At 35.4% G+C, this 22,656-nt stretch overlaps 1 protein-coding gene across 2 annotated transcripts in view; it reads left to right on the top strand.

The window, feature by feature from the left end:
- Cortactin (cortactin) overlaps nt 1-22,656 on the top strand; it is a 280,366-nt gene that overhangs the window by 143,775 nt on the left and 113,935 nt on the right. For both annotated transcript variants that reach the window (XM_090405825.1, XM_090405824.1), the window contains exons 9-10: nt 5,376-5,442; nt 17,280-17,428. In XM_090405825.1, the coding sequence (XP_090261951.1) occupies nt 5,376-5,442; nt 17,280-17,428 (216 nt within the window). The remainder of the gene's footprint in view (nt 1-5,375; nt 5,443-17,279; nt 17,429-22,656) is intronic.

Genomic DNA, 22,656 nt, shown 5'->3' with positions numbered 1-22,656 from the left:
CCTTTAGTAAATCCAGCTGTTCCTTGCTTCTGTATGCGAGGTACACTACTGATACTATTTTTTAATTTCAAATTGGCTACACCTTTCACATATTTGTATCATTCCTGAGTAGAGACTCAAGTTATACAAACGTGTGAAAGGTGTAGCCAATTGGTTTAACATTACTTTAGCAAACAGGCTGATATTCCATCTGTCCCTGTAGACAAATTCTTATCCAGGTTATGCAACAGCTCTTCAGCTTCATTTTCATCAACTTCTAACTCTTCATCCAATGTAGCAGTAGCACTGTGCATCATGTTACATACATCTGGTTGATATATCATAGCAAAGTGAACACTCATTAACTGAACAATCTCATTATCTTCCGACATTTGAGTACCATCTGCATTCAATAAAGTTATTCTTCCACATTCATTCTTTCTTTTTCTTGCAGCATAATGATAAAATTATTTTAGATTGCCTTTAGCTTGCATGGCCAATTTCTTTTCATACTCCGATTTAGCTTTCCTCACAATACTCGTTACTTTTCTGGCCTGAGCTTTTTATATTTCATAACTCCACTCACTCTTATTCTTAGAATATTCCTTCCACATCATCTTCGTCTTGTGGATCCCTTGCTTAATAGGGTTGCACATCCATTTCACTCCCAACTTATTTATTCTTCGAACACTAGGAATACATTCAGATACCGCATCATTTAAGCACTTTTTCAAAGATTCCCATGCATTGCTGATATTTTTCCCATTCAGTAACTGATATCATGGGACCAAAGATAGTATTCTCTTAGTTGATCATAATTTCCAGTTTTGTAGTTCAGCATGTAACCTGTTTTAATTGGAGCATCAATACAATTAGATACTTCCCAAGAAAGTACAGCATGATCACTGTCACCAATTGGTGACAGTGATCGTGACAAAATAGCCATATTCTTAACAGAGAATCTTAACCCCTTCTGATGCTATGAGCAAATCCAACATTCTTTGACCTTGAGTTCCTTCTTTCACATTCTGCTTGAGAAAGTTGTCTCACAACAATTCAATAAATTCCACTTCTTTCTTATCATAAGATTTCTCTTCTACCCAATCAATGTTTGGAAAATTAAAGGCACCCAGAATGATCATTCGTTTGATACCCATAAGGCTAAATTATCGATACATTTCTTCGTCCTCTGCAACTGAGCCGTCAGGTCTGTAGCAACACTCCACCATATATTTCATTCTGTTAACCTCAACTTCACATTAAATAGACTCAAATCCACTGCTACATGGGACATTGTTACCATCATTGTTTTCTTGTGTTTCTACCTTAACTGGTCTTAAGTCATCTAATATCATTAGTAGCATTCCTCTTCCTCTCCTATCTCTTCTGTCATTCCTAAAAATAGTATCCCCATTACACTTGCTCCCACTTACCATATCTGATTCTGATAGCAGGTTTCACTAATGCCAACAATCTTAGGCCACATCGTATTCAATGAAGCAACGAACTCATTCCCTTTTTTTCTAATGCTCTTGCCATTTGTGTATAGACAAATGGCAAATTATATGCAATCTATTTGGGCTTGTTCTAGAATTTTCTCTTTTCCCTTCCCACACTTAAAAGGTCCAAACCCAAAGCATATTTTTCCACCGCTTTGCCACATACATATCCATGTTCGTCATATCTTTATTATGTTTGCATATCATAGCTGAACTTTCACACATATTTTTCCCATTTCCTCCCTTGATGATCTAGTTTCCCTGACATTAGGTCTCATAACAAGAAGTAATTTTTCCATGCTTCTGATGCCAAATGAATTCAAGTGCAGGTCATCCTTCTTATACAAGTCTTTTCTGCTATCAAACACACCCCACACATCTAAAAACTCATCCGTATCTTCTACACAGCCTGCACATGAAATCATTCGCTATCATCGCCCTCCTTCTTAATTCAGTACTGTCATATCTGGGTAGTAATCCTACAATTTTGACTCTGTCATATTTCTTTCTCGCTTCTTCCAACAGACCTTTCATATCTGTTGTGTTATAGTTATGAAAGAAAGTGGCATCAAGCCTGATATTAGAATTGGAGATGTCAAACTTAGCTCTTATTCAGATGTTGTACTCCTAAACACGTCTAATGTAAGTCTGTAGAATTCACTAACTAAATTGAATAACCAGTTATAAGACATTCGGAATGAAAATCATCAATATAAAGACCAAAACTATGAAAATAGGCAGGAGCATAAAAACCTTTTGCAATTTTCTGAATCGAGATACTATAGAACAAGTAAAATATTTCGGCTATTTAGGCACAGTTTTTACTGAAGATGCAGGTTAAATCTGGAAATAGACAACAGAATAAGCTAAACTGGTATGGGGGTAGCCAGCTGAATAAATTTATATGGAATAAGAGAGAAATTAGCCAAAACACCAAACTAGCAGTATATAAGATAGTGTTTAAACCACTTTTAAGTTATGGATCTGAGAGTTGGGTTAGAAATAAAGCACTTGATGAAAGACCAGAGACCACAGATATGAAGGTTGTGAGAAAAATTAGGGGGAGTGAACTGATTGCATTAGTGGGAGGATCATATTAAAAATGAAGATATTAGAAAGGAACTTGACATTATTAGCATTCAAGAATGTGTCAGCAGAACTAATCTAAGGTGGTATGGGTGAAGAAGAAAGTTAGCAAAACAGATGTTTGATGCCAAGATGGCAGGAAAGAGACCAGAGGAAGACCAAGGTCTAGATGGATTGATTCGGTCAGAAGTGCCTTAGAAGCATGAAATATTAGATATGTCAATATTAGACTGCTCACCACAAGTAATAGATTGATTTGGAGGAAAATATTTGATAGGAGATTAATAATAATAATAATGTAGTGCTATCATAGTAACCTGAACGCCCCTTGAGGATATATATACAGGGTGTTCGGGATAAATTTGACATATTTATAATTAATTATATTTTTCCGTAAGTTACACGTATTAACACACACTTCTCTTCATTTAAAAGGTTGGACCCTTCTTCATTCATATACAAGATGTCAGAAAGGATGGATAGCTGGAACCCACCTGAATCATGGAAGAGAATAACTTGTATCATGATGATTCGTGCCGGCCATCAAAATAAGGATATTTCGACTGCTGCCCAATGCTCCCTGAATACAGTAAAAACAATCGGGCATGAACTAGAGACTTGCAATGGTGACTACGAGGATGTAGCAAGAAGAAAGATCCCTAGCAGACGATCTGATTGCGTTCGTACAGCAGAATTCCTCGCAAATCTGCAGGAACAGGTGTTGAAGATCCCTGGCATTGGAATTCAGATGGCTCCGTGGAGTTGCTAAACACTGTAGTCAAGCCCTGGATAACAAGGGTAGCCAATGGTAGGCCGTATGTATGGCAGCAGGATTCGGCCCCTTGCCACACCTCTGGGAAAAGTCAAAAATGGTTGTCTGAAAATTTCTACGACTTCACCAGTCCAAATGTTTGGCCTCCAAACTCCCCAGACCTTAACCCCATGGATTATTTTGTATGGGGCGCAGTTGAAAAAGACACCAATCGCACTTCCAGTAATACAAAAGCCCAGTTAATGGATAAAATTAAAACAGTTTTTGCGGCCCTTCCCAGGGAGACTGTAGCATCAGCTTGTTCGAGGTTCCGAAGCAGGATTGTAGCTGTGATCGATGCTAATGGTGGTTATTTTGAGTAAATCTTGTTGATAGTATTGTAATTAACTCTGCCTGTAATGTTTTTTGTCAATTCATTAAATTTAATAGATACAAAGAAGATTTTCTTTTTCCTTACGAAACTGTCAAATTTATCCCGAACACCCTGTATATCAGGAAATTGATGATGTAGTGATGATGAACTTTTTTTTTTTTTTTTTTTTTTTGATATCATGTATAAATGTATCACAAGTTACATGACATGGAATAATTTTAAACTAATAAATCAGTTTTTATAATTAGCTACTAGACTTCACATGTTCTTTATTCTTGAAATCATCTCCGATGTCTATCAGAAGTTTATAAAGCATAAACCTTTTTAAATTGGACAATTCTTGATTGATGCAGGAAGTTTTCGGTATTGAGACCACATTGTAATATAAATAAGGAGTTTATTAAAAATAAGCAATCAAAACCGAACACATTTTGTGCGTCGTAAGATGTACATCATCAGTGGTAGTGGTACATAAACGTTTTACACAACAAAAGCCTATCAACGATTAATTATCCATTTTAAATGCTTTTGATAACTTCACAACTATTAAATAATTTTTAAACCAGAATAGAAATGATAAATTCATTACTGTATTGTGTGTTGGAACAATGCTAGTTGTTGCCATCACATTCTGTGATATCATGCTTATTATATTCTGGTTCTGTGGCAATTAATTTTTTTTTGATGAAAGCAGACCATACTTGATGTAAAATTAAGCCTTGATTTTTTATTGCATTCTGTAGGGATCCCAAGCATTTGTGAGGCTTCTTTAAATTTTCTTGTGAAACAGTTATCATCAATATATGACATTTTTGTTTGTTGCCAGAGTACTTGATGGCCAGTAGTGCTTGTGTGGAATGCCATTCCTGATTTATGATCTCTTCTTTTTTTAAAGCCTTTTATGTGTTCAGATATGCGGATCTCTCCAGATCTTCCTGTCTGGCCTACATAACAAACATAACAGTGCTTTTGTGTTTATGATATTTATCTTCACCCTTCTTGGTGTGATATTAGGCCAAACAGGAAAACAAAGCAGTGAAAACTCAATTGATACCATATCATCTGTATAAACCAGTTGTGCAGTGTCTCCATTTTGCTAATTGCTTATGTGATTAAAATCTCTTGCATGGATGATTGTTGGTTTATAAGGTGACACACCTTTTCACTACTTGCATATAAGAAATATATGATTTCTGTATTATACCAAGGTATCTCTCCTGGGTCAGACTCCCACTGATGACTCCTCAACCTTCATTGAGGAGTCCCACAGACTCCTCAATGAAGGTTGAAACTGGTCTGGGTAGTGGCCCTTCCCATAATATATAACATTATACATATCCTAAAGGATGCATTCTTTGTGTTATATGATACTAAGGCAATTAATGGGAAGTCATTAGCCTTGATATACAAGTAGCTTAGTCCTGAAGATCTTCACATACAAACTTTGTTTGTGTGCACTTGGGTAAAGCATTAAACAAGAATATAATTTCTTGCTTAGTGTAATTTATATTATAACCAAGTGAAAAAAAAATATACAAATATATTAATTAAAAATATAATGAATTGCATACCTGAGTTGTTATACTCTCTTAATTATCAATTTCTATATTTATGGCTGCTTTTTTTTTTTTTAATTTATTGCATAGTACTTGTATTTCATTTGCAGTCTGCTCATTCCTTTGAGGAAATAGAAAAACCCAAACCATCATATGAAAGACCAAAGCTAGAAACAGGTTAATTTTTTTTATATTCTTTGAATAAAATATAGCTAACTGAATATTACTTATAAAAGTTTTTAATTAAAATCTTTAATGATTTTTAAATATTTCATGATAGTTTTTGAATATTTCATTTTTGAAATTATGGATTCTACAACCATGTTAGAATAACTCTTTTTATTATCCCGACGTTTTGATCTTTATTTCAAGATCATCATCTGGAGCATACATAAATATAATAGACAAGCTGCGTTACATTTCAAACTGTAAGCTAGAGAAACAAAGATTTGATCACATGCTACTTACTGGCATGACCTCTAGTGGGGAAAAAAAAATTATTATTACATCAAGCTAATTTAATTTTTGGTTACATGAATAAATATTCTTGCTTACAGATGGTTTTCCTTCCAGTAACAGTGATGTCCTATTTCCATTATTACAATTGTTATTTTTGATTTACAAAAAAAAAAAAAAAATTTAATAAATAATTTATAAATTACAACATGAATAAACTTTCTTATAGATTTTAACAGTGATGTCCTATTTTTTAGTATTAAAGTTGTTATTATGGATTTAGGATCCTGGATTTTCTAGATTCCTGTTTATAGTTGTTTTTAGAGAGGAAGGATCCGTGGGATGAATATATGCCTTCCATATGTATGGGATTTTTAGACCATCATTATTACTTAGATTGGGGTGGTTGATAATGATCTCACAAGCTTCCTTAAATTTGTGTTCATACCATGTTTTAGTGTGATGTAGACAACTAGTGCTTTTCCAGTCAATTCTATGTAAGGTGTTCAGAGCATGACCAGAAAGGCCAGCTTCACCCTAATTATTATATTTGATGTGTCGTTTATGTTCTTTTTGTCTGATCGGAATTATGCGTCCTGTTTCTCCTATGTATGGTATGTTGCAGGTGCAGTAAATACAGTATACTCCAGGATGGGCCAGTGGAGGGAGAGGGTCTTTGGATGAGTTGAGTAAACTTTTTAATTTTGCAGGAGGTTTAAAGGTGGCTTTGAGGTTGTATTTTTGTAGTACTCTGTTTTTATTTTTTCTGAGATCCCTTTAATGTAGGGAATGGTTATAGTTTTACTGTAGACTGGTTTGTCTTTGTTTTTTATTGAGGTCTTGTAGAGTGACTAAGGAAAGTGTCTAGTGTCTGGCGGCTATGAGACCACATCGCAAAAACATTGTCAATGTATCTGAGCCAAACTTTGGGTTTTAAAGGGTAGGAACCTAGAGCAAGTTGTTCAAAATGTTCCATATGAAAGTTAGCAATCGGGGGGGATAATGGCGAGCCCATAGCTGTGCCTTCTTTTTGTAGGTAGAAAGCATTTTGCCAAACAAAATAACTAGAATGTAATACTGCGCAAAGAGCGCCATGATATCTGGAGGAAATTTGTTCTGTAAAAGAAGAATTGTGTCATTGATTGGGACATTCGTAAAGAGGGCAGAGACATCAAAACTGACTAATAGATCGTCTTTTTCCAATGTAATGTCTTTGATGACGTTTATGAAGTGTTGTGTGTTTTTGATATATGAGGGGGAATGACCTACCAACTCCTTGAGTGTTGCTGCTAATTTTTTGGCCAATTGCTCAGTCGGGCTATCAATCCCTTCGACTATAGGCCTTAATGGTGTGTTTTCTTTGTGAATTCTCAGGGACCGAGCGTAGTGTGGAAATAGTTTTTTGACCGTATCTTTGGGCCTTGTGGTAATTGTATTTAAGTAGATTTTCTGTTTTCTTTTTGATTCTATTAGTTGGGCTATTGTTAACTAATTTGTATGTGTTATTGTCCGAGACCAGCAGATTCATTTTTTCCACATACGTGGTTCGGTTTAAGATAACAGTGGCACTTCCTTTATCTGCTCTGGTTATTAAGATGTTCGGATTTGACTTTAGTGATTTTATTGCTGTTATTTCGTGTTGAGTTAGGTTGCTGTTTTGTTATGATTTAAGATGCTAGCGGTTTCTAAACGTATTTTTTCTGCTATGTTATTTGAGATAGATCTTAGGCCTCTTTCAATATTACAAATAAATTCAAGTTTGTTTATCGATTTGGGTGCTATGACATAATTTAAACCTTTGTTAAGTATCGAGATTTGGTCTTTGTTTAAAGCGTAGTCGGATAGGTTAACTATATTATTGTTACCTGTCGGTGATTGGTGGCTCCTGTTGATTCTTGCTTGTGGTTGAGTTATTATTGTTCGTTGTGGAGAAATTTGAGTACGGCAGCTGGTTCTTTCGATCTTTTAGTCTTTGGAATTTGGAAATTAGAGTTTCTTTCTTCATTTGGAGGATGGTTCACTGTATTGTCAGTAATCTTTTCCAGGATCATCCAGATATCTGCATTTACATAGCTTGAAAGTTCAGTTTTTTCCTTTTGTAACTGGTTTTGTGTAGTGGCTAAGTTCTTTCTGGAAGCTTGGATTTGTTCTCTGAGATGTGCTTTCTCCATGAGGAAGTATATACGTTGCGCTTTTGCTGAGGTGAATTTTATTTTTAGCCTGATGCAATTTGGAATAATATTGCTGTCCCTACATCGTTTTAAAAAAGCCAGTCAATTGCATTGCTTGTGGTCGAATCTCCATGAATTATCATAATCCTTTCTTTTAGTGTTACACGGTGATCAGCATTCATTTTTGAAATTATGGATTCTACAACCGTGTTAGAATAACTCTTTTTATTATCCTGACGTTTCGATCTTCATATCAAGATCATCATCTGTAGCATACATAAATATACAAGACAAGCTGTGTTATATTTCAAACTGTAAGCTAGAGAAACAAAGATTTGATTATGTGCTACTTACTGGCATGACCTCTAGTGGGTACAAAAAAAAATTATTATTACATCAAGCTAATTTAATTTTTGGTTACATGAATAAATATTCTTGCTTACAGATGGTTTTCCTTCCAGTAACAGTGATGTCCTATTTCTATTATTACAATTGTTATTTTTGATTTACAAAAATAATTAATGAACAAAATGTTCCGTATAAACTTTTATATGGAACATTTTGAACAACTTGCTCTAGGTTCCTCCCCTTTAAAACCCAAAGTTTGGCTCAGATACGTTGATGATGTTTTTGCGATTTGGTCTCATGGCCACTCATAGAGTGGCCATGAGACCAAATTGCAAAAACATCGTCAACGTATTGAAATTCAAAAACATAACACACTGCCTTTTCTAGATACACTTTCACATGTCTTCCCTCGGGCAATCTTTCCTTCACTGTTTACTGGAAACCGACACATACTGGCCAATATATACACATAAACTCCTACCACCACCCAACACAAAAACTAGGTGTCATCAATACCCTAAAAAACAGGGCTCTGAAGATCTGCTCCAGTGAACAGGCACTGAAAAACGAATTTAAAGTGATCAGTAATACTTTTCAAAATAATGGATACAGCCAAAACACTGTTAACAAAATTCTCTACAAGACCTCAATAGAAAACAAAGACAAACCAGTCTGCAGTAAAACTATAACCATTCCCTACATTAAAGGGACATCAGACAAAATAAAAACAGAGTACTACAAAAATACAACCTCAAAGCCACCTTTAAACCTCCTGCAAAATTAAAAAGTTTACTCAACTCATCAAAAGACCCTCTCCCTCCACTGGCCAATCCTGGAGTATACCGTATTTACTGCACCTGCAACATACCATACATAGGAGAAACAGGACGCATAATTCTGATCAGACAAAAAGAACATAAACGACACATCAAATATAATAATTAGGGTGAAGCTGGCCTTTCTGATCATGCTCTGAACACCTTACATAGAATTGACTGGAAAAAGCACTAGTTGTCTACATCACACTAAAACATGGTATGAACGCAAATTTAAGGAAGCTTGTGAGATCATTACCAACCACCCCAATCTAAGTAATAATGATGGTCTAAAAATCCCATACATACGGAAGGCATATATTCGTCCCACGAATCCTTCCTCTCTAAGAACAACTATAAACAGGACTCTAGAAAATTCAGGATCCTAAATCCATAATAACTTTAATACTGAAAAATAGAACATAGCTGTTAAAATCTATAAGAAAGTTTATTCATGTTGTATTTTTTTTTTTTTTTTTTTTTTTTTTTTTTTTTTTTTTTTTTTTGTAAATCAAAAATAACAATTGTAATAACAGAAATAGGACATCACTGTTACTGGAAGGAAAACCATCTGTAAGCAAGAATATTTATTCATGTAACCAAAGATTAAATTAGCTTGATGTAATAATAATATATATATATATTTTTCCTTCCCCTGGAGGTCATGCCACTAAGTAGCATGTGATCAAATCTTTGTTTCTCTAGCTTGCAGTTTGAAATGTAACGCAGCTTGTCTTGTATATTTATGTATGCTCCAGATGATGATCTTGATATGAAGATTGAAACGTCGGGATAATAAAAAGAGTTATTCTAACATGGTTGTAGAATCCATAATTTCAAAAATGAATGCTGATCACCGTTTAACACTAAAAGAAAGATTTTTGAATATTTCATTTGAATAAATGACTGGCAGTATGGATTGCATCACTGTTGATTAACAGGGGATCTGTTTATCAACAGTGATGATTAACATGATCTACTAACCTATATCACCTGTCTCTGGACAAAACCATGGAAGGGTTTGGCAAATCTAAAGTGGTTGCTCAAACTGAGTTTGGCACAAAGGTCTGTTAAGATAACTCTCATCATTTGCTCCACCCATGACTTCTGCTATTGGGTAGCTAGCCTTCTGGCCAGATGCACACTTCAAGTGTGGTGGATAGCTCCCTATCTTCTATCTATAAACTAATGCTGGACCACACAAGGCTCTGTTCTTTCACCCACCCTTCCAAAAATAAACTATCTGTTCTAGCTGACTACCAATCCACTACACAGCTGATGACAACACATTGTACTCCTTCTTTTCGTTCAACAAATCCTGCAAAGCACAAATTACCACAACTCCAGAACTCTAACCTCTGGTGGTTGTGGTAATTGTGGAAATGTTATCCAAACCCCACTGTTGAATGAGAATATTCAACAGTGGGGTTTGGATAACATTATCAACTTCAATGCTAGCAAAACACAGCTCTGTATTACTTCCCACAAAAAAGAGCCGTGTTCTTCCAAAGTTACCCTCGATAGAACTCAAATCTGTATTCAAGATGAGATTCACCTTCTCAGAATAATTCTGACTTCAAATCTCTCTTGGCACAGACATATCACAGATATTTCCTCCTTTACACATCCCAAAAAGTAAGCTTTCATTTGAAGCATTACTTTAACTCCAAACAGTTCCTAATCCTATAGAAATTACAAATCTGCATTGAATGTTGTTCCCATATCTGGGATGGTATACCCTTAAGAGCTCTGAAAATACTGGATTCTGTACAGAAAACAGCAGTTAGATTGATTGACAGCCCTTCTCTCACTAATATATTCCACTCACTCTCACATAGGTGTTCAGTCTCCACAGCCTGCATCTTCTATAAATATTTGTATATCCTCTGTTCATTAGAGTTTGCATCAATAATTTCCCTACCCACTCTCAAATATCTGTCCAAAATGAATACAGCAGCAAAGCAAACCAATACCCTCTCACTGTTCATCCCCAAACCCACAGAACAAACTTCTCCTGTTCTTCGCTTATTCCACTGCTGCCCTTTGGAACAATCTTCCACGATGTATGTTTCCCAAGGAATGCAACCCACAGCTTTTTAAATCAAACATGAATAAGTTCCTTATTGCCCATCCACGGTACTAACGTACTATAGGTTGACTACCCTCTTGTGGATGGGCTCTCCATAAAAAAAAAAAAAATACATTTAGCATCATGTGATCACTCTCCTGTTTACTAAACATTCTAGTTTACCTGGTTCTGCACTTCCAAACTAGAACTGTTTCCTCTCTTTACCATCAGTACTTTTTAAAGTCATCCTTCCATAGTCATTCTGGCAAGACTCCTGATTGAAGATCTATTCAAATGCAAGCCATCCACCTTATAAATTATTAAAAGAACACTTAAGACCACAGTAATAACTTTTAATTAATAAAGATATTTCATACTAAAACTAATAGTACATCTTCAGTGTCACACAAATAGTTATAGGAATGGAATACAAGTAACAAACATTTGGTGGATCACCTATTAAAATTTTAATAGGTGATGATCCACCGAATGTTTGTTACTTGTATTCCATTCCTATAACTGTTTGTGTGACACTGAAGATGTACTATTAGTTTTAGTATGAAATATCTGTACCTTTATTAATTAAAGTTATTACTGTGATCTTACATGTTATTTTAATAATTATACTATGTCACAGGTACCTCTAAAAATAAATATACACCTTATAAAATTTTCCTTCCATCCAACTTACTCTACACATCCATCATTCTGAAACTCCACACCATTTCCCTGCATAATCTGTACACTGACTCATTCAAAGTCATATCTCTTCATCTCTGCTCTCTATCATACTGTGAAAGTAAAAATTGTTTCTGTTGTCACAGAAACAATTTTTACTTTCTCTTCTTTTTTTGCTTGTACCTGCTAAATCATTTGTACCAGCCAAAATAAACATCTCTTTCACCTTCTCTCTCTCTATCTCTGCATTCCTTAGAGCAGCGCTTCCCAAACTGTAGGCCGTGGCCCCCTTGGGAGCCGTTAGTTTTGTTGAGGGGGGGGGAAATAATGAAAACAGATTTAAAATGTTTTAAGACTAAGTGTGCCATGTCAAATGTGTATGTAAGATGCTAAAAATGTAATATTTCCATTTGATTTTTGCAATATTTGCTGTGTATGTTTTGTATTGAATATAAATACAATAAATATTATAATAATATATGTCTGTGTTACGATTTTTTTTTTTCAATGGGGGCCGTGAAATATTTAAATTTTTCCAAGGGCGCCCTTGACATCCATAAGTTTGGGAAGCACTGCCTTAGAGCATCACTTACACCCTTTTTTATGCCTCTGCTTTTTCTTACTCTGCTTTCTCTCCCTTTGCATCTTCCCTCTGTCTTTTGCTTCTGGGTTACCATATCTGCAGACATTTCTAACCACTCAATCTCAAGTTTTGTTCTATGGAGAACTCCATGTAAATGCACTATCCTTTCCATTACCATTCAACTGGTCATTCTCTTAATTCTGCATTGTTTCATTCTTACAGTCACTCATACTGCTTGTAAAACCAACCTTCCAAATACATTATCATGCATTTTATCTTTCATTCTTCTGCTATCATTCTTCTTACTCTCATCACACTTCTGGCATTTGCTCATGAAACACTATGAAATTTGTTGGTCTCTGACTCTGGTTCTTTTGTTACTGTCCTTTCAACATAAAAAAAAATAATAAAAAAGAAAACAATACCCGATTATAATGTCCACAACAACAACAAAAATATATTCACATCAGTTGCACCCACTTACACTGTTTCTTAAAAGATGTGTGCATGAATGCACTTGCCTTGAATGATCAGTTTATCTGGGTGTTCTCTTTGTACATATAGGACAAAGCAACAAGCAGAAACAAACTCTGAGGTAAGGAAAATAGAGATCGGCAACCAGCAGCCTGTGGGTCGCTGGTTGCCGATCTCTGCTTTAATACATGATTTAATAATACCAACAAAAGGAAACTTTTGTTGGTATTATTGAAGATTTACAAACGGAAATTTCAACATGATTTGTGGATTTTCGTAAAACTAGCATCGAAATGTGATTATGTTTGAACCCTTTTAATGTCGACATTGATGACCAAACCAATTACAGATGGAAGTTTTGGAATTACAACACAATGAAACATTAAAGAACGCATTTTCATTAGAAAATATCCAAAAATTTTATCGATGCTTACCAAAAAAATTCGAAGTATTAATCAGTTTCGCAAAGAAGATGATAGTCACATTTGGAAGCACATACATTTGCAAATAAGCATTTTCTGCCATGAGTTTTAGAAAAAATAAATTTCTTCTCGACTGACTGACTGAACATTTGCATGCTTTGATTCGAATTTGCACCTCGGGTTATAAAGTGGATATAGATAATTTGTCCGAGGGAAAACAATTGCAAAAGTCACATTAAACAGGGAGACACATATTGTGATACATAAACTATATTACTTTGTTTTTCTGTGATAATAATTTTTCATTGAGTTTCATTTTCATGCTTGTTTTGTATCTTGTACTTTAAATATTTCTGTGTTTTTTAAAATTGATATAATAAAAATAATTTAAGTATTTTTTTCACTCACTATTTTCTCTTAATTAAACGCTTGCAGCCTGATTATTAAAAATAAAAGTTGAATGTAACCCGCAAGTCTGAAATGGTTGCCGATCCCTGTATTAAAGTAAGGAATGGCAAAATTCTTGATAATTGCTGGCTGAAATAAATCCATTTCTTATTTTGAAGCTTGACCGCTGCCGTTTTTTAAGCTTTATCTTCATTACCAAAAACATGCTGATGGTTAGTGATACTTCATAACAAATCCTTTATTTATTTTATTTTACTTCTGAGACAAAGGTAAGCAAATTTAATTATTATAATAAATTTCACAATTTCCTGCAACTACTCCCATCCAGTTGTCCATTACAGGGATACAAAGTGGGATGACCTCCAGAATTTTTTCTCTTCCTTTGCATGGAAATTTCCTCACCAGAATGAAGGCTTTCATTTGCCATTCTACCCAAAATTCTTACCTGATTTCCAATCTCCTAGTTCATCAGAGGTATACCAAACCAAAGAAGTTGAAGAAAAACTCGGCTTTACTGTAGGTGGCTTGCAGCAAGAATCCTAAGTTCATACTCAGCCTGTGAAGCATGCAATAAATTCATGATAGTGATTAGCAAATTGAAATCTAACTTCATAAAGACCAGCATGAAAAAAAACTTGCCTTCTGTCTAAATGGAGGCTGTACCTTCCGATCCCTTGCTGAGGCCATGAGATGCAACTTCTACTCAACTGTGCTTTCACCTGTCGCTCATTCAGATGGAACCACTATTACAGCACCCAAAAATAATGCTAACCTCTGTATCACTCTTTTCCTCCAAATCTTGCATAGATGACTAAGGTATATTGCTTCCTACCATACCAGGTATGGTAGGAAGCAATTCTTAGAAAAAAGACAGAAGAAGAAGAATGCTAAACAACTTGGACACTAAAAAGTCTCCTGGTCCCAATTGGCTTCTCTACACAGGTTGACCAAAGGATGGCAATATGCTTTGTAAGCCTCAATGTTGGGTGCAATCCAAAGGCTATGGAAAGGCTTGGAGAAACATGCTGTCACTTGTGATATTTCCATAGCCTAACATTGAGGCCTACAAAGCATATTGCCATTCTTTGGTCAACCTGCTGCTCTCTTTAAGTGCAGCAGGTAGTCAGCTTTCTGTCTGGTCATTCAGTGCATGTCATGGTGGATGGCTCCCTCTCTTCAAGATTTTCTAACAATGCAAGAGTGCTTCTGGGCTCTGTTTTATAACCCATCTTTCGGCATACAAGGGTATGCTGAAAAGTTGTGATAATCACTGTGAAGGAATTGAGGTAGAACTGTGTTCTAGGTGTTTATCAGAACTTCCCTGCCCCATACATTTATTTTTGACCTGTTGTCAGTCAGCACTAATTCTATATACAACTTTGATGATGATGATAGTACTCTCTTCATTAAGCTTATTTGTTATTTTTTTTTAATTTTTTTAAATTTTTTATATATATATATATATATATATATATATATCTGACCCACTCATGAAAGGTCACAAGAGCTTATAGCAGATTAGTGCCATGTGTGGGCAAGAGGATAAGAAAAAAGGAAGAATCTGTTCACATTTTGCTTGAATAGCTGAAGGTTGTATTCTTTCAGGAAGGCAGAGTGGGAGAGGTTGTTCCAAAGAACAGAAGTAAATGGAATAAAAGAGGAGGCAGTGTGTTTCAAGATGGGACTATAAAAAGATGTTGGCTAGCAGTGGCTCTTGTCTAATGATTTTGGAGGAAAGTGGAGGAATAATAGTAGCCAAGTCAGCAGAGCACTGCCCATAAAAGTATCTGTAGACAAGCACAAGACAGAAATGGAACATCTGTAAGAAAGGAATTGAAGTGGATATGTGTGGTGGGTCATTAATGAACTGGATTTTTAATCCTCTTCTAGATAGAATTGAACAATCTTAGAGAGGGTTTTGGTGCACCACCCCACATATGGGAGCAATATTTCATGATCGGGTGTATTTAGGATTTATATAGAGTTAGCAGCTATGAAGGTGTTACGTAGTGTCTTGTGCCAAAAAAGCACACCAAGTTTTTTGGTGGCTGCAGAAGCTATAGTCAAGATGTGTTTATGCCAGGAAAGGTCAGAGGTATGGGTCAGTTCAAGAAGGGAATTTTAATTGCATTTGGATATCTGATGTTGAAGGTAAGAGGGAGGGATGTGAGCTCTTTCTTGAGAGAGATCAGACAGCACTGAGTTTTGATGGCATTGCAGTCTACAAGATTGTCCTTGATGCATTTGGATATAGCTAGGAGATTGGATTCTATTAGAATCCATATTCTAATAGCTCAAGTATTAGAATATGAATTCTAATAGCTCAAGTATTAGAATATGAATTCTAATACTTGAGCACTAAGGTTTGTCAAATGAAAAGGAGGAATGGAGTGTTCATTGGCAAAGCTATGGACAGGATTGGAAGTCTGAGAGAGCAGGTTATTTATATGCAAATTGTGGCCCTGCTGGGAGCTAATCTACCACCAGAATAGCTCTCAACATCACTGAAGCATGCAAGCCCCACCCCCACGACAAGGCCGTTTTCCTTCTGAGGAGAGGAAACCATCCACCATGACACACAGTGAGCATCCAGTGAGAAAATTGGTGATCCAGTTGCAGAGTATGGAAGTCAGACCATGGTATGGCAGTTTGCTATTATTGTTATATGCTCGAGTGAAGTAAAATAGCTGCTGACTACCTAGTTGATTATTTATGGTGTGGAAAGCATGTTCATCACCTATACTGCATGTGTGAAGAATAGCTTGGAGAATAGAAAGGATGGAGACCAAACCAGAGAGCCTCTTCTGGAGATGAAACATAGCAACAGCAATTTCATATCTCCAATATGCAGGCTGATGGTGTTCCAGACAGTGAAAGTCATCTACCACCTAAAGATTTCGTCGACATTTTCTTAATATAAGGAAGATATATACCTATGACACAAATCTGATACTACTCTCCTTTCATATCCCTTGATCATTTCCCATTCATTATTAACATCCTTTCCTTATAGTTTCTTAAGTCATGGTGTGACACAGCTCAAGCTGCCTTCTGAGCTTGTCATAAACAATGTCTTTGTAGTTTGACATCTTAATTGAAAATTCTAAATGTTTAACAACCTACAAGATCAGGATCACATAATCACAATCACTTTGACTAGTTGGGTCAAAGTGATTGTGATTACCTTGGTTGTGGATAATTTGATACTATCAGATTCATTACTTTCAAACCTTGTTTACCTTCCATCACTGAATGTCTTGTCACAAGAAAAGCAATGTTGCTGCAACTGAGCAATATTACCAATTTCTTTACTTTTCACAACGCAGACTTTGTGCGTACGCACACACACACACACACAGTGATATTTTTTGATCTTCTTTTGCCAGTGTGACATTTTCCAATCCTCATTTGCCCATTTTGTTTTCCTTTCATATATTCTATATTTTCATATTCTTCTGTCTTTCTGACAGCTGTGATTTCCTTATTCCAGAAATTCTGCACAAGCTGTATCTAATCAAAACAACAAACTCTTTATTACTTTCATATTCTTGCCTTTTGATGGAGATATTAAATTAAATTATCTCTCTATAGGACCAGCTAAGGCTAGCAGTTTAAGGGAAAAATTTGAAAACATGGCAAAAACTGAAGAAGATGATGCACGCAAAAGAGCTGAAGAAGAAAGAACAAAACGACTAGCTAGAGAATTGAAAGAACGAGAAGACGCAGAAAAATCTGAACAGGTAACATATGGTCCATTAATTTGCAGATAATGCAGTAAGAAATGATATCCTCTTCCAAATGCCTCTAAGTTAGATTTATTATTTGGCATTAATAACAGTGTACACATTTACGTGAAAAGCGAGATTGATAATGAGAAAGAAAAAGAGAGAGAGAAGGTATATTTTCAAGTAAGATTTTTCTCTTTTCATCCCTTTGTATTCTCTTTATGGAATGTTGTTTTTGGTCCTGGGATTAATGTTTATAAAGATCACAGTCATGACTTAATAATTTGCAATTTTATGAGATACAAATTTAAGTGCTCAAATGCTTATCAAGTTTTTTATATGTGATTTACTTGAAGTGAAGATTGCTTAAGTCAAAGATAATTGGGAAAGGAGGAAACATCAACACAGCCTCTAATGGATGTGACAGACTGACTAGGGCATCTGTAAGGTGCATTCATCATCTTCTGATTGTTTGCTGGATTGCAGGTATTCATCTGGATACTGAACACAGGATTTGAGAATCAGAATAAATGATTAAATAGTATTCTCTATTGCTTTAAAATGCAAACAAACATCATGTAGTACAACATGAAGAAATGTCAGGCCATTAGGAGCATTGCCCTATTAAACAAGAATGTTCATTGTTTCCTTTCCTTGAGTGAAACATTGTTATCAGCATTCATTTCAAACAAATTATGGAGACTGCAACCATGTTAGAAATAATTATTTTAATTTCCCAATGTTTCAACCTTCATATTAAGGTCATCATCTGGAGTACACACACACACACATATATAATATATATATATATATATATATATATATATATATATATATGCACAGAGACAAGCTATTATTATTATTATTATATGACACCTCCAAGGAGTCCAAAGACTCATCGAGGGAGGGCACCTACTCTACACCTCTCTGTCTCCACCACTCAATCCGCCAACTACAACTATTTTCATCATCTACACCAATGCCATCTACTACCGACCAACACATTAGTATTTTCATAGACAATCACAAATACCCATGTCCAGGGCATGATTCGAACCTGCAGCCCTTTGGCTGGAGAGGATGCGCTAACCACTCAGCCAACCAGACTGGGTAATTATATTAATTATATCCTGGGTAACTATATTACATTTCACACGGTGTGCCAAAGAGACAATGATTTGATCAACGGCTATTCTACTGGACTGACCAATAGTGAGAAATAAAATAAAATAATATAACTACATCAAAGCTACATTTTATTTATGACAACATCATATAGATAGTGTTATTACAGCAAAAGAGCTGTCCTAATTTAACAAGAGAGTTGTTATATTAGAGTTAAGAATCTGGATTATCTATAACCGTATTTATAATTGACTTTTAGCCAGAAAGGTTATGCGGGTAGAATATGTGCCTTCCATATTCTTGGGATTTTTAAACCATCATTATTGTTAAGATTAGGGTGGTTGATAAGAATTTCACAGGCCTCCTTAAATTTATGTTTATATCATGTTTTGGTGTGATGTAAACAACAGGTGCCTTTCCAGTCATTTTATGTAAGAGTATTCAGGGCATGATCAAAAAGGCTGGCTTTACCATAGTTATTAAATTTAATATGCCATTTATGTTCCTTTTTTTGAAAAGGAATTGTGCACCCTGTTTCACCTGGTGCAATGAATATGGTATACTTCAGGGTGTACCAGCAGAGGAACTGGATCCTTTGATGAGTTGAGTAAGTTCTTTAATTTTGCAAGAGGTTTAAAAGGTGGCATTAAAGTTGTATTTCTGTAGTATTCTGTTTAATTATCTGATCCCTTTAATGTATGAAATGGTTACAGTTTTATTGTAGTCTAGTTTATTTTTGTTTTTAGGTAAGGTCTTATGAAGAATTTTGTTGATATTGTTTTGGCTGTAGTCATTTTTAGGAAGGTATTGCTGATAACTTTTAATTCATCTTTAAGTGCTTGTTCATTGGAGCAAATCTTCAAAGCCCTGTTTTATAGTGTGTTAATGATTCCTAGTTTTTGTGTTAAATGGTGGTAGGAGTTTATGTATATATTGACCGGTATGTGTAGGCTTCCAGTAAACAGTGAAGGAAAGACTGCCAAAAGGGTGTGACAAGTGTATCTAGAAAAGGAAGCGTGTTCTGCCTTTCAATCTCTGTTGTCCATTGTATGCGTTTGTGTTTTTTGTTTAGGTGGCTGAGGAAAATGTCTAATGTCTGGCGGCCATGGGACCAGATAACAAAAACATTGTCAACGTATCTAACCCAGACTTTGGGTTTTAAAGGAGAGGAATCTAGAGAATGTTGCTCACCAATTTCTATATAAAAGTTAGCAATGGGGGGGGGGCGATAATGGTGAGTGTAACAGAAGAATTGTCATTGATTGGGACAATAAATCAGTTTACAATAAAACTGATTTACTAGTCAGTTTGATGTCTCTGCCCTCTTCATAAATGTCTCAGTCAATGATATAATTCTTCTGTTACAGGACAAATTCCCTCTTGATATCACATTGCTCTTTGCACATGTACTATGTTCTGGCTCTATTTTTTGTGGCAAAACACTTTCTTCCTACAAAGCACAGCCATGGGCTCATCATTATCCCCCCCCCCCCCCACTAACTTTTATATGGAAGTTTTTGAGCATCATGCTCTAGATTCCTCTACTTTAAAACCAAAAGTCTGGCTTAGATAAATTGACAATGTTCTTGCTATCTGGTTCCACGGCTGCCAGACATTAGACGTTTTCCTCAGCCACCTAAACAAAAAACTCATACAATGGACAACAGAGATTGAAAGTCAGAACACACTTCCTTTTCTAGATACACTTGTAACATTTCTTCCTTCTGGCAGTGTTTACTGGAAGCCTACACCTACTGCCCAATATATACACATAAAAACAGGGCTTTAAAGATATGCTCCAGTGAACAAGCACTTAAAGGTGAATGAAACGTTACCAGCAACACCTTCCTAAAAATGACTACAGCCAAAACAATATCAACAAAATTCTTCATAAGACCTCACCTAAAAACAAAAATAAACTAGACTACAATAAAACTGTAACCATTTCATATATTAAAGGGATATCAGATATACAGAATATTACAGAAATTCAATAATGCCACCTTTTAAACCTCCTGCAAAATTAAAGAACTTATTCAAGTCATCCAAGGATCTAGTTCATCTACTGGTCCATCCTAGAGTATAAAACATTAATTGCACCAAGTGAAACAGGGTGCACAATTGCTATCTGAAAAAAGGAACATAAATGGCACATTAAATTTAATAACTATGGTAAGGCCGGCCTTTCTGATTATGCCCTGAATACGCTACATAGAATTGACTGGAAAGGCACCTGTTGTTTACATCGTACCAAAACGTGGTATGAACATAAATTTAAGGAGGCCTGTGAAATTCTTATCAACCATTCTAATCTTAACAATAATGATGGTCTAAAAATCCTAAGAATATGGAAGGCGCACATTCTACCCACATAATCTTTCTGCATAAAAGTTAATTCTAAATACAATTATAGCTAATCCAGGATCTTAACTCTAATATAACAACTCTCGTGTTAAATTGGGACATCCCTTTTGCTGTAATAAAACTATCTATAAGAAATTGTTCTCTGATGTTGTCATAAATGGAATGTAGCTTTGATGTAGTTATTTTATAATGATAAAAGGTTATTTTTGACCAAAAGAACTATTGGAGAGATTGACTTCAATTTAGGTTTATATAGGTCAAATTTATTTGAAACTAAGTAAGAAAACTGACAAGTTTCGCTAACTTAGGTGTTTGGCTTCTTCAGGGTAAAAATAGATGTAAAACAACTTAAATGCTAAAACTGTTCACTAAAACTATTAATGAAGGAAGAACTGAATACAATTGTATTTTTTACAAAAACAGAAGAACGCGTGCATCACATGCATGGAGCGGGTATGATCTCACTTGTTGTTATGTAGGAATGGTCTGTAACTAGCAGCAAGGTTTAATTCTAGCATGCTTAAAGATCTTATGAGGGTCTTCCAAATATCAGGCAGAATTAATCTTTGGTTTCTATTTAAGTTGTGTTTAGAACGGATCACTGTTATGGCTTCTTTTATGTTTCGGGAGTGGAAATCCTCTTCTAAGTAGGGCATGGAGCTTTTGTCCTATTCTATGGTATGGTTTGTCATGGAGAAATGAAATGCTAACCCCGAGTTGTCTTCTCTGTTATTGTTTACGTCTCCTACGTGTTCCTTTTTTCTGATTTCAAAACTTCTAGAGGTCTGACCAATATAGTAGACTTGTAGATGCTGGCATATTTGAAGAAAGGATGACTGTCTTTTGGAGATCTTAAGAATTGACCACGGATGGTCTTTGAAGGTTTAAAAGCCACTTGTATTTCATGTGGCTTGAGAAGTGTAGCAATCTTATTGGAAACTGTCTCCATATACGGAATCGCGATAGTGGAATTATAATGTATTTCTTTAGGCTGTCATTGTGGGGGAGGGGTCACAGAAAAGTATCTTGTTGATCAATTTTTTTGGGTAATCATTGTTTATAAGGTTTTTTGATATCAGGGATAGTTCTTCTTTGAGGTCTTTATCTTCTGTAGTGATGAGAGAGGCTCTATTTTTTAGCATGTGTACGATGCTTAGTTTCTGAGAAATGTGGTGTGAAGAAGTGAAGTATCGACCTGTGTTGGTTGGTTTGAGATAGACTGTAAGGCTGATGCATCCATCCATTTGTTACTTAATTAAAGTGTCTAGAAATGGTAATTGTTTTTCTTTCTCAAGTTCTAAGGTGAATTTAATTTTGTGATGGAAGGAGCTGATCTTGGTAAGAAAATCAAACAGATCCTTTTCTGTGTTTTTCCATACAATGAAAATGTCAACCACATATCTCCACCACACTGTGGGTTTAGGGTCTAGTTGAGATAAAATTTCACTTTCAAGTTTCTCCATAAAGAGATCTGCACAAGGGAATGAAAGTGGGCTGCCCATTGCAAGGCCTGTTAATTGTTGCTAAATCGTTTTATTCCATAGGAAGAAATTAGATTTTAAGCAATGATGGAAAAGAGAAGTAATGTCTTGAGGGAAGAGTTTTCTCAAAATTCATCTACTGGAATATTTGTAAATAATGATGTTACATCCAGGCTTGCAAGAAGGTCTGTATTGGAGATCGAGATGTTACTTAATTTTTCAATGAAATGTTGTGAATTTCTTATGTAGGTATCCGAATTACGGATGTGTGCC

Source organism: Typopeltis vanoorti, chromosome 15, assembly GCF_054136105.1.
Source record: "Typopeltis vanoorti isolate ZY-2024b chromosome 15, IOZ_Tvanoo_1.0, whole genome shotgun sequence".
Classification (NCBI taxonomy): domain Eukaryota; kingdom Metazoa; phylum Arthropoda; class Arachnida; order Uropygi; family Thelyphonidae; genus Typopeltis; species Typopeltis vanoorti.
Note: the sequence above shows the minus strand (reverse complement) of the source record. Positions and strands in the feature narration are given on the sequence as shown.